This window comes from Sinocyclocheilus anshuiensis, unplaced genomic scaffold (genome assembly GCF_001515605.1).
Source record: "Sinocyclocheilus anshuiensis isolate Anshui unplaced genomic scaffold, SAMN03320099.WGS_v1.1 scaffold609, whole genome shotgun sequence".
NCBI lineage: Eukaryota > Metazoa > Chordata > Actinopteri > Cypriniformes > Cyprinidae > Sinocyclocheilus > Sinocyclocheilus anshuiensis.
In genome coordinates, this window is record NW_015541011.1 from 591,240 (window position 1) to 604,202 (window position 12,963).

The 12,963-nt window shown below is 37.7% G+C and overlaps 2 protein-coding genes across 6 annotated transcripts in view; one reads left to right on the top strand and one right to left on the bottom strand.

Moving 5' to 3' along the window:
* LOC107690364 (FERM domain-containing protein 5) overlaps window positions 1–6,010 on the top strand; it is a 128,042-nt gene extending 122,032 nt beyond the window's left edge. Inside the window, exons 14-15 of one of the 2 annotated variants that reach the window (XM_016488673.1) lie at window positions 5,195–5,541; window positions 5,721–6,010. In XM_016488673.1, coding sequence (XP_016344159.1) covers window positions 5,195–5,541; window positions 5,721–5,768 — 395 coding nt within the window. In that variant the 3' untranslated portion in view covers window positions 5,769–6,010. Of the gene's footprint in view, window positions 1–5,194 lie in introns of both variants that reach the window. The other variant, XM_016488671.1, reaches the window with a different exon arrangement.
* A 980-nt stretch (window positions 6,011–6,990) lies between these two features.
* The window catches only part of LOC107690361 (Bloom syndrome protein homolog), a 14,924-nt gene continuing 8,951 nt past the window's right edge, over window positions 6,991–12,963 (bottom strand). For 2 of the 4 annotated variants that reach the window (XM_016488669.1, XM_016488666.1), the window contains 6 exons: window positions 12,597–12,741; window positions 12,257–12,456; window positions 11,967–12,162; window positions 11,548–11,670; window positions 10,683–10,881; window positions 10,318–10,577 (listed from right to left, as the gene is read on the bottom strand). In XM_016488669.1, the coding sequence (XP_016344155.1) occupies window positions 10,403–10,577; window positions 10,683–10,881; window positions 11,548–11,670; window positions 11,967–12,162; window positions 12,257–12,456; window positions 12,597–12,741 (1,038 nt within the window). In that variant the 3' untranslated portion in view covers window positions 10,318–10,402. Of the gene's footprint in view, window positions 8,012–10,317; window positions 10,578–10,682; window positions 10,882–11,547; window positions 11,671–11,966; window positions 12,163–12,256; window positions 12,457–12,596; window positions 12,742–12,963 lie in introns of those variants that run through there. The other 2 variants (XM_016488668.1, XM_016488667.1) reach the window with 2 other exon arrangements.

Here is a 12,963-nt window from a genome sequence, read left to right on the forward strand (position 1 = left end):
ATAAAAGTTACGCCTTCTTTCTTTGCGTGAACATTTGGGCGGCGTTATGCAAATCTTCCCACATCGTGACGTAAACGTGGGGGCATGTTAGAACGAACCGTTTTAGGTAGGCGTAGTTGACTCTTAACTTTTATAAAGAATATCTCTTTGGATTTGAGACTGTAGTCTTTGCAACTTTACAGATCTTCTTTATGCACCAAGAGCTTGTAACACTCCAAAGAGAAAGGAAAAATTGAAATCGCATCATATGACCCCTTTAAATTCTGCAGAACATGCATTGCCGTTTGGGGTCAGTAAGATTAAAGAAATTAATGCTTTAAATTGATCAAAAGCGACAGTAAATACATCTGATCTTTCTGTTCATTAAAGAAAATGATAAAAAATATTAAGTTGCAAAAGTGTTTTCAACATTGATAAGAACAGGAAATCTTTCATGAGCACTAAATCAGCATATTAGAATGATTTTTGAAGAATCGTGTGACATTGAAGACAGCTTTGCCATCATATGACTAAATTACATTATCAAATATATAAAAATTTAAATTGTCATATTTCACAAAATTACGGTTTACTGTATTTTTGATTAAATACATGTAGAATTGGTGAGCATAATTACATTCAAATACTAAAAAAAATCTTAAGTTCTTAAATTTTAAGTATTTGGGAAACTTTTATATGATACTGCAGTTGCAAAGAGAAGTTTGAATTATCATTGGAATTATTTGCATTACCTATACGTAAAAATGCTGACAAACACAATCTGCTTCAATAAGTAACAAACATTTGAACTACTTGTCTATAACTTGATATTGATATGGATTTGTGGACTACTTACTAAAAACATTTGATTATTGACAGAATCGAGAAAAGGTTCTTCCTATGTCCTGATCGTAATAAATATTGCACGTTAGAAGCTTGAAAGCTGTAGAAGCATTTCTGGGTGTTCATTAATCCACAGTCTGCAAGTGGAAGACATACAGCGCTGTTACTAATCTTTCAAGGAGTTGCCATCCTGCAAACATCACAACAAGAAGACAGTGTGAAATGCAGCTGAAAAAAGAACTGCAGGAGTTGCAGAAATGCACAGCATAATGTTTGAAGTACTGCAGCCTGAAACTAAAACTTGATTCCAGCTGTGAAGCATGGTGAGAGGAGGATGATAATATCAGGGTAGCCATTCATCACCAGAAGCTCGGTGATACAAGAAGACGTAGACTCAATACAGAAGTAATTCACCACTGGAACTGCTTTCACAGAAGAAACTGCTCTCAGTCCAGACATCAGTTCTATTGATGCACTATGCTGTGTCATGAGCTGAAGAAAGTGTTTAACACAAAGAACACCAGATATGAACTGAAGAGTTAAAGAAATAGTTCAAATAGCTAAATCATTTTAAAGGGATTTCCAAACTATAGTGTTAATGGATGGAAGCTATTACTTCTAAAGTGGATTTAACAGTCAGTTATTAATGCAAGGTTCACATTTTACACAGTATGGTCTTTAAATGTTTAAACAATGTTTACAGTATTGGCAAATACAAGTATAAGTAGATTGTGTTTGTCTGTTATTTTAACTTGGTTTGACAGCAGTGCACATTTTAATGTATTATTAATGCAGAAGTACAGGTAAATACAAAAGCTTCGCAAGCTTTTTCTTGCAAATGTATGCTTATATTTCGAGTGAAACCTGAGCTGTTAAATTCCAGGGTTCTTTAAACTCAGATAAATGAGAGCTAAAGCAGATGTGCTTTCATGTGTGACCATTTTTCTCTTTGGCAGGATGTTTAATATTGTGAATGAGAGGCCTTTGGTTGAGCAGTAAAATGTCACATCGTCAAGAGATGAAATCTTAATCCCTTCACATCAGAATAGAGACATAACATATCTGCAATGACACGCTCAAGAATCTAATGTTTAGCAAAACTCGTATGCTTCCTTTAGGAAAAGGGTATGCGAGAACTGAAGTGCAAGGATTTATGGGAGATTTGCAGCATCCTCACTTTGTGGTCTCTGCGGTCACTTACTGTGACAAATCCTCTTAACATCATGGTGTTAAAGTTACTGGGCCTCATTTACGAAACGAACGTACGACAGAAAATTGGGCGTACGGTCGTTTCAACGCAAAACTTGGAATATATCAATATGGACGTGAGCGGTGGCTACGATCAAATCTCACGTCTGGTCTCAGCTCGTGTACGCAAGTTTTTGAGTTACTTGAACTTGCGCACAGCATAGTAAATACGGTGGAGAATTGTAGATTGACATTTTTATATTCCTGACCGTCAAACGAAGCTCATTAGTCGATCGTTAACCAGTAAGATTAGAATGTTTTGTTTTGTTGTTGTTTTGTACAGGGCTTTAGCTTTATATGCGCGAAAAGCAGCATAAACAAGACCGTGAGGATTCAATCGTCACATCATGCACCTGCAGCGCTTCTGTGAAAGGAGAAAAACAGAAATTAAGTCTATAAAAGGAATAAAATCAATAGGATAACACAAAATATATAATAGGCTATAATATAATTAAAATATTAACAAAAGAAAAAAAAAACTGTGCAATAAGTATAGGCTACGCTCGTTTTTGTGACACTAATGCATTTAATTTATTTTCTTTATATCTTTATTTGATTTAATCCATCTGATCGCACAGGCGCCTCACGCACACACAAACAACATTAGTTCTAGCGTTGCTTGACATTTCAGCCATTCATCATCAAACTCAAATGCAGTCAACCAAACATAAAAGTAACACTGTTTATTTTAAAAGGTCCGCTGTAAAATCAGCGTGCAGCGCCCAAACAAACATTTTTGCACATGTGAAGGATTTTAAACAAATGTTACAAATATGGCAAAAATGGATACATTTGTGGTATAAGGGCAGGCTCGTGAGCCCAATGCCGTTTCAGTTTTGCTTGACATTTGTATGCAGTTTATAATGAATGCCACTATTTGCAATTAGGCCTACAAGGTTAACGGGTGTTTTTGGAGTAAGATCAATTTCTCTTTCACGAGATTACTTCCTCTTTTTGGCCGGGTTTCGTTTCTCCGTGTCGTAAACTCTAGGGGTGAGGCTTCTAAACCAGGGTGTTTTTAGGGGCGTGATATTCAAATGACGATTGTTTTACCAATGTTTCATGAATCACACGTGAACTCTGTCGTAAGTTGATTTGTGCGCAGATCTGTGCTCGTTTCTACGTTAGATTGATAAATGAGGCCCACTATGTTTAAGAACAGAAATATACATCCCGATGGATTCTATATATCATGTAACTTCTGTACTGCATTACAATGGACTGGTATCACAAAAGCTATTTAAAGCCTTTCTAAGTTAGTAGCTATTTAAGATTGTGTGCTATATATACATGTGCATGTTGTATAGTGAGGTCTAGTCCTTTTGATTTACCATTTGCTGCTAATTGTTACAACGCCTCAGCAAGTTGGCTGTTTGCCTGTCAGTATGTGTGATTCCCAGTGCTTTGCTGAGGCCTGTGGTGGCTTGAAGTACAGTGTCTATAAGAGCAAACAAGCTGGGAAATGTCTTTTCATATTAGCGCTCTGGTCTGCTTTGCTCCGAGCGCATTACTGCACTCTAGGCCTGTGATTCAGTATTTGGATCTGTCACCTGCATGAGACCCTTCTAATATTCTCCCTCAAGCACAGTGCACACCTTGACATTTTTTTTTGTCCTTTTCGATTGCTGCTTGTCAGATTGCATGAAAGGATCCCTTTGAGGTCTCGAGTAAAAGCAAGGCCGAAATAAGAACCTGAGACTCTGGACATGATTGACTGGATGTTCTGACATACTTTTGGCAGGAAAAATTGAAATGTAACCATAGGCTTGTGTTGTTAATGTAGAAATCACGTGACATGAGGCTTGTGTTGTTAATGTAGAAATCACGTGACCAATGCCAAACGAAGCCTCACTTTCTGTCAAATCCAAGCGGCAACCTTCCGGTCTCTTTCTTGAAAACAACACGGAAGTGACTTAAACTGCAATTCATCGACTGGCTGCTAGAGACTGGCTCCAAAAAGGGAGTCAATCCCATAGACCCCCCAATTTAAAATGCCCAACTTTACAGCAGAAAAAAATATGTGTACAGCCTGGTACAAAAAGTGGTTTTGGTCTATATAGCTAATTTAGAATTTTTTTTATAACTCATCTGTTTAAATTATATTAAGCCTTAAAGTTCTGCATAATTAAGGGCGTGGCCACTTGAGTGACAGGTGGATTGCCGCTGCTGTCACCGCCGTCGAGCTAGGCGAGCGTGGTTTCAGCCACCAGCCTCCCGCCTCTTTGCCCATTTTCGATTATTCGAGAGTGACTTGCCGCCAAAATGGCGACGGCCGCCTCCGCCCACTTTAGGTTTAAAAAAAATACTCTTCAGAAACCTACAGGTGACGTCACGGACACTACGTCCATGTTTCTTTTTTGTTTGTTTTTTACGGTCTACGGTCCAATCACATGCACGATTCACTTTGCGTGTTGGAATGTTCAAACCCCCAGATCTTACTTTACGAGTACGTTTTTTTTTATCAGACTTATTCAGTTACATTTTTAAATACCCAGTCATACAAGTAATATGAAGAATACAAATTATTTCAGGAAAAAATATTTGCCATATGCAGTCCATATATGTGTACACTATTCTTATATTATCATATTGATATTCGTACTAGCATTTAATGCCACAGTTTAATGGGTAAATGATGCAAAATTCACTTTTCCATGGTCAAATTCAATAAACACACACAGACTTTTATTTGTGCACGTAACATGAAATTACCTATGGAATGTGTGGTGGGTGCTTCGATATAATAATTTGTTCTATCGTTTTACTAAATCATGGGCATGAAATAATTCATTCCCTCGTTTTACTAAAGCATGCGCACAACATAATTCATTCCCTCCTTTTACTAATCGTGCACATGGCATTACTAAATTGTGGCCATGTTTTAGTTCAATCAGATTGAGCGAACAAATTATATCGTGCAATGCTCACATTTCAAAATCCCTTTTTTTTATTTAGAAACTTATACACTAGAAAAGTACTGAATGTTTAAGCCAGCCTTGATTAAACTTAAGCAAAATCATTGTAAGCAAACAACACAAACTCTCAGTAGAACACTTTTAATCTTATAATTCACTAAATAGTTTTTTTTTGTCTCTCTCTTATCCTTCCTCTTCCATCCATTCAGGTCTGGAATCCTTGCGGGACAGTGCCCACTCCACTCCAATGCGCTCCGTGTCCCATAGTGACTCCTTCATCCCACGTTCGCGGAGCCAGGCAATGGACTCGGGCGATGGGACAGCGGTAATCTCCGATGAGACCTACAGTCCCTCCGACAGTGTGCTGCCCACACCGGTGGCCGAGCACAGCCAGGAGCTGGCGGTCTCACGCCAGATCAACGGTGCCCCCTGCAGCATCGAGGAGGAGAAAGAGTCAGAGGCGGGAACGCCCACCGTGGGCGACGTGACTGAGTTAGGAGTGGACAGTAGGGTGGCAGACGCAGTGCAGAGCGCTCAGCTCAGCGATACGGAACAGGTGAATAAGTTTGTTTTAAGTGTACTCCGTCTGCTCCTTGTGACCATTGGACTCCTCTTTGTCTTGCTCCTCCTCCTCATCATCCTCACTGAGTCCGACCTTGACATTGCATTTTTACGTGATATCCGCCAGACCCCCGAGTTTGAGCAGTTCCATTACGAATACTTTTGTCCCCTCAGACGGTGGTTTGCCTGCAAGCTCCGCTGGGTGGGCGGGCTGCTCATTAACAAGTGAAAATGAGGCACTAAAGCTCGTAAAGCCTCCCTTGTTGGGGTTGAGAAGACGCTAAACATGTGGAGAGAGAGACGGAGGGCATCGACCTGTCCCATGAACCCAGCTTCTTTCATGACACTCCTGCTGACACACGGGGGACCACCAGGCCCACAGCTCCTCTTCTCTTCCACTTTTAGTTCTTTCTCCCCCGTCCATTTTTACACCTTTATTTTTGTCGTCTTTTTTTTCTTTTTTGGTTTCCTTATTTTGGATTTCAGGTCATTTCAGGTATTTTATTTTTACAAAAAAACAAAAAAAAACAAAAACAAATCTCAATTCAAAGACTTTAGAAGAATATATTGTTCCTTAAATAGGGAATATGAAATATTTTGTTGCAACAAGAGAATGTTGCCTTAATTTATATTTATTTTAAAATAACAATTAAAGTCTTAAAGAATGTGGTGCATTAAGTCAAGTTGGTATGGTATAGTAGGTTTGGAAAGCACGAGAAAGTTGAAAACCAATGCTTTTCTGAGTTTATGCATAATTCATATCCATCCATTTAACTCTTAGTAAATTCTGATGGCTGCTATAATTTACCACATCAACGATCAGATCAGCAGAGGGTTATATGTAAGGTAAGAATCTGCAAGTTATTTTGGAAGCAAAAGCTGAGGAAAGACTGGAAATGATGTTATTTGAATAAAAACTGATGGGTACATTTGAATTCTGTATTTGGTGGCTTGAGTTTTAGGGTGTCAAATACGTTTTAGGAATATAATTGTGTTTAGGTGGTAGCAAGCTGTGAAGTAGAATTCTTTTTAAAAAGGTTCTTTCAAATGGATACAGAAAAATGAATTGGTATAAATTGTATGTCATGTGACCCAATAGTGTCAGTATCTGTTAAAGTTATCATGAATGATTTAAAAGTATCTAGCACCCATAGATCCAGTCTAGCTACAGTAGATGTGCAATACTGTAAGGGTTTGGTTTTTAAGAACCAAGTATTTTTTTTTTCATGAGTGTGTATTTGCTTTATTATTATGATTTTTTTAATTTTCCATTCTGAATCTCTCAATAGAAAGAAATCCCATTGTATAAAGTAATTTTTTTAATTCCATATCAACCTTGCTCTTAAGTTGGTATTTTGTGGATATCATGCTATTATTATTCTTAATTACAATAACAATGCTGTACTTTTTGTACAAAAAGTAGTTCGTTTCCTAATATATCGACAGTTTTTCCATGTATATTTTAACAGAAATTGAAATGTTATTTTGTTATTGAAAATTAAATTATACCTTTTTTAGCTGTGTTCCAGACGAGGTCTAGAATTTATGGCGTTTCTGTCAAGGGAAACACGGGAAAGATTTTTATCCAGATCCACAATCCATTTCCAATTCAGTCACTTAACCGGTAATGAGAAAACCATCCCTGTGCTTTGTATATTAGTAACGGCACTGCATTCGAACAGTACTGATGACTTTGTACAGTTTAGCCAAAAGACTGCGTGTATGCTCATATTTTAATTAATTGATGTTTTTGTCAATATGTACTAAAAGGCCAGGTTTAGTCTTTAGTACACTACGTCCTGATTAGTCTATAGTATTTATTTGAAGACAGATGATTCTTCCAGTGGCATGCCAGTTGGACAGGGGTTTTATTTTACCATACGTGACCTATTTTATGCCTGCCCCTTTGAAACTGCTATTGATGTAATTGTTTTTGTATTTAAGAAAGCGAAAAATAGAGGAAGCAAATGCAACATGCAGAAGGAGCGGACTTCTTTTTGTGTGCAGTGAAAAAGAGACCAGAATTGAGAGACAAGTAACAGCCAGTGATAATTGCCGTAGTAAGGGGGATGTTTTAGATCTTACATTGGTATTCATACTACGATAAATTACAATAATTGCAGCTTTTAAGTATAGCATTAGTTTGTGGCAACTCACAAGCTTGGCTTTACTAGTACAGTTATTTTAAATGAACATGCTTCAATCCTCCAATCACAATCTGCTGTTGTGTATGAGGCCAGAATCACTATGGTGCTAGTGAACAAGTTGTCACGGCGGCTGAGATGTGTTTTAGGAAGCGGCTGACTGTAACAGTAATGTGTTTGACTAGCCGAATTGTGCAGTCGGGTCACATGCCTTTATAACCATTTCATAGAACCGCTGTCTTCCACCGACTACAGGAGCTGAAACCGGTATTAGCTATGACAGACAAACATGAGGTGCATGGAAAACCGTAGCAGAAATGGCTAAAAACCGCTAATACGTGGAAAAGAGAGAGAGCCATTGGCGTTACGCATGTCTCGTACCTTGACAAGTATTCATGCATGCATTTATAAAATCTCTGATGTGCCAAATTATAACAGCGTCCATTTATATTTTTGTAGAATCTGATCATACGGTTGTTTTCACAGTACAATAATACAAAAGTGTTGCTCTGAAGGGTACTTGCTTGCTATTGATGATGAGTTTTGATTCAGAGTATCAATAAATGGATTTTGAGCAGAGAAAAAAAATGCTTGGAAGACGAGTAAAGGTTTTGAAAAATAACAATTGAAGTGGATCGAATTTTACTCATTGACAGCATTATGTAGCCTCAGTGGTCAGTCCTGCATGGCAGCGCCGTTCAATAAGCAATAACCTGAATTATAGAATCATGCGGATGAATCATTTTGATGGTTTTTGTGTTGTTGTGTAGCAAGTCAGACTACCTGATGTTTTCTAAGGAGTTTGGAAGTTGGACATAAAATTGCATTAACTAAAAGGCTCATTTTATATGATGATTATTGCCAAAATTTGCTACATTTTATACTCATTGTAAGCACTCGTCATCTTGTTTGGATTCTGAACTGTCAGTGTCCTGCTGCTCTGAAGTTCTACGCTTCTCTTCATCCTTGAAATCCTACTGCACACGTTTCAACTAGCGCGCTCCTTCCTAGACTACCAGATCAAGGGCAATTGCTACTACTGTACTTGTGAGCTTCTACTTCATTCTTTTGTCTCTAGACAGTTTACTTGTACTGTACGGAATGGCCAGGTCTGACTGTGATGAATGCAAGGGTCCTGTAAAGGACAATTGTCAGTTAAATTGGCTCATTTCTGTGATCAACTACCTGGGTTATTTCACAAGGTCCCTCTGTGAACTTTGTACAGAAATATTTTTATGCTGCTTAGTATGCAAGTATAATGGAATTTGAACATTGCCATGACACTTATAAAAAAAAAAAAAAGCGACTTTCAGGAGTATTACTGTACACTGCAGATAAAGCACTTCACTGGCTTCAAATATACATTTACAGCATGAACAAAATGTTACAACTTCAAGCAAACCTATTAAAGAAGGTGATTTTAATGTTCAAGATCTGGTGTTGTTGGCTACAGCTCTTAGATTCTGGTTTACAGTTGTGAAATCATATTAAGTGGCTGCTGACCTTTAAGAGTTTGAGCTTTAGAGATTTGGACCACATTCAAAGTAAGGTCAAGATGTCCATGTTCATAAAAGGGATTCCTAAAGGTAATTCAATGAACCACTTGCATTAGACAGCAGCTGTGTGATGTTTCAGATCGACTCGGTTAGGTTCTGATAAATATTCTACCAGGGAATTTAAATTTCATCATCATTAGATTTAACTGCTCCTTACATGCTTGCAAACAAATTTCCAAATTATTTGGTAAAATCTGACTTCACCTGAACCGTAGCTTTAAGATTCACTATGGGGCTGAGATCCTGTAAAGATCAGTGGTGGCAACACGCTTCATTTACTGTACTGTGCTTTTGTCACTTTGCCAGCCTCCACAGTCCCCTCAACAGATATGCATATACATGCACATTTGTTTATGCATAGATGTCTGTCTGTGGGCGTGTTTTTCTGTAATCTGTATCTTTTCTATTTGGGACTGAAGGTTGCAGTTTAGTTCCTTTATATATGAATATTGAACTATATACAAAATGTATGTGCCAAATACAGTTCCTGTTAAGTCAGATTCATTCCAAAATCATCTTTGTACTGTAGGAAACCTTCCATGAAAATGGTATAAAGAAATTGTTTCACTGATAGTCCCTTGTAACTGGTGCCATGGAAATATTCAAACTTGAAATAAACATTCAAAAGAGTTTGAGATATCTTGTGGTTTATAGTTCACAATGCAAAAATTATGTATTATAGGAATGAATCAGATGGTTTTCTAATTTTCTAATTCAAGAAATGAGACTAATAACCATTTCCTTTATAATAAAATGGCATCACTGCTTCACTGTAACATTTCCCCTAAAATATTTTAAAAACTTATTGACAACTACACTGGCCTCTTGAAGATAAACTCGCATACAGCAACCTGTATGAGCTGGAGTGATAGCATTTTTTCCCTGTTGATCTCTTTTCTTTTTCCTTTCTTTTTTTTTTTCTTTTTTAAAGAAAAAAATGTTGATTGTAGCAAAAATGTATATTTGAAAAAAAACAAGCAAACATACATTTGTTTTGAAATATATACCCTTGTGCTTCATTGTTATATAAATAACAAATTTAAACTAATATACACCACAAAACAATGTATTTATTAAAAATCAAATATAAAATTTCTACACAGTACAAATATCCACAGTCAAATTAATTTGCGTTACCAGTAGAAGTATTCTGATTCTAGAGGTGAGAGAATGTTGGTTTGAGGAATGGACGAGCAGCAGTCTGTGGTGTGGGTAAAGCCATGAAGCCGGGCCTCTTCACTGCTGGGACTGATGGAGCAGGCCTGAAACCTCTGCCTGCACTTCGACTACCACCTCTGTATCCTCCTCCTCTTGATGAAGACCAGTTGTTGCTGTATCCACAACAATAAGGGTGGAGAGGGAGAGTTAATTTGGTTTCATATAGCCGATATCAAAGTCTGCACAATCCAACAATGCTTCTGCTGTAACATACTGACCCTTTAGAAGAGGAGTTTTGGCCGCCGGTACCTTTTCTTCTTTTGGGTTTTCTGGAGTAAGATGCTTGCTTTCTCTTTGCTCCTCGTCCAGAGGTGCTTCTGAAATAGGTTGATGTGTCCCCTTCATCATCATCATCTTCCTCGTTTTGATGGCCTCTTGTTGTGTCAATCCATCCTGAACTCTCTGTCTGCGCCTCAGCTACAGAGGAAGTGTGAGAACATTGTCTCTTAAGCTACTTCATTTCAAGAGCTTTATAGGTTGCTGCTTTGAGCTAGCTGAAATATGATCTGTTTTACAGTTTATAGGTAAAGTTAGCCAAATCAAAACCGTAGTCTGGTTTCCTATAAGTGTCTCAGCTTTGGTAAGTTGTAATATTATATTAAGTATTTTGAACTTATCTTGTACTAAGGGAAATTACATTATATTGAAAAATGCATGAGGCAGCATTAAACTAATAGGAATATCAGCTAATAAAAACAGAGGATCTCTAGTATTTTAAACTTTATACACCCTAAAGTTGCAGTCACATTGACGATATTTCAAAAGCAAAAAAAAATCAATTGTCAGTATTATAGCAATGTATGAAGCACAGCTCACATAGAAGACACTTTCAAACCAAGCAGCTTTCTGCTGGTCAAAGTGCTGAATTTGCATGACCAACTGGATTTGGTCTGCAGTAAATGTGACCACATCTTATAGAAGCATATTTGCATTTCTACATTTGTGGATTGCCTCCATTAGAATACTAGTCTCTAAAACAAGGTTCAAGCTAGAAAGGATTACTGTAACATAGGATTACTTAATGTGTCAGGAAAGCGTTTATCTTGCGGACATAATCTATATGATGTGCTGTCAGGCCCTCACCAGGCAGCTGCCACTCGGAGTACTTCTGCAGCAGTTCAATAAACTCAGCTCCATACTTCTCCAGCTTGTCTTCGGTCACACCATCAATCTGCAGCAGAACCTCCGTATCAGGCGAGAGAGTTTCTGCACAGAAACATCACAATACATTTAACACAGAGCACAAGTGGCTGTGAAAAAGGAAGGGAATTAATTGCTTTAACTTAATGAGGTGTTTCATCCCATAACACAATGTAAAGAAAAAAAAAAGAAAAAAAAAGTTAAGCGAGTTCTGTTAAATCTGCACATTTCAGATACTAAATGACAGCATAATGTAGCCGCAATTAGTTAAATGACTCATTTACATCGCCCCTCCTTTTTTTTTTTTTAATTAAATACGTATTTAAAAAGTATACATGTATATGTAATGAATATTTACTAACCAGCAATCTTTTTGAGTGTGGCTGTGGAGAAAATATTGTAGTAATGAATGCCAAAGACTTTGCCCAACTTCTTGCACAGATCATTGAGTTCCTGCAGACACTTTTTAACCATCTCCTCTCTCTTAGAAACATTCTCAATCACAGAGGCTTTGTGCTTTCTGATGCTGGATGCACTCTCGGTTTCAACAAACTCAACCTGCAATAGGAGTATGATCATTAATACATATTTTGAAAAGAGAATACAACATTAACAAATTAATAATAACAAATTATTACATTAAGAATCTCACCTGCATGCAGCCACTCAGTACACTCATGGCTTTAGGCCCAGCAGAGATATAGGCCACTGCCTGCCCGTTGTTAGTGATGTAGAGGTCCTCCATCAGTACACTATCCAGCACCAATTTCTTAAAAAGCCTCTCAGCATTGTGTTTGGAATACGCTGCTCCTACCCCAAACATTCCGGACTGGATCCGAGCACTTTTGGAGCCTGCCGCACAGAGATATTCTTATTGAGGCCTCGAGCAGCCATCCTGATAGGCATTAAATCTCAAGCACTGGATGAGGCAAAGGATATTCATAGTAATATTCACACCATCATTTATGACAGTCAAATCATGGGCTTCTTACCCAGAAATATGTCAACCAGCATGTTAAGAGTGAGCCTGTTCTGCTGGGCGGATTTGCCATATCTGTTTCCAACCTTCTCACAGTTCTCCTGCACAAACCTCACAATCTTCTTCACGTCATCGGTGACAATTCTTGATTTATATTTCTGGAGACAAGTATTAAGATGCATGAATGTGTGTTTGTATCTGTAATTAACATAAGTCACTATTCAAAATACCATGCTCTGAGTCAGTGTTTCCCAACCGGGGTGCCGTCTGTCGAGAGCAGGGGTGCCGTGTAAAAAAATCATTTTTTAATATTTTTAAATTGCTAAAATGAGCAGCTATTATATAATATCCATTTCTAATGTCGCCAATAATTAGAGATG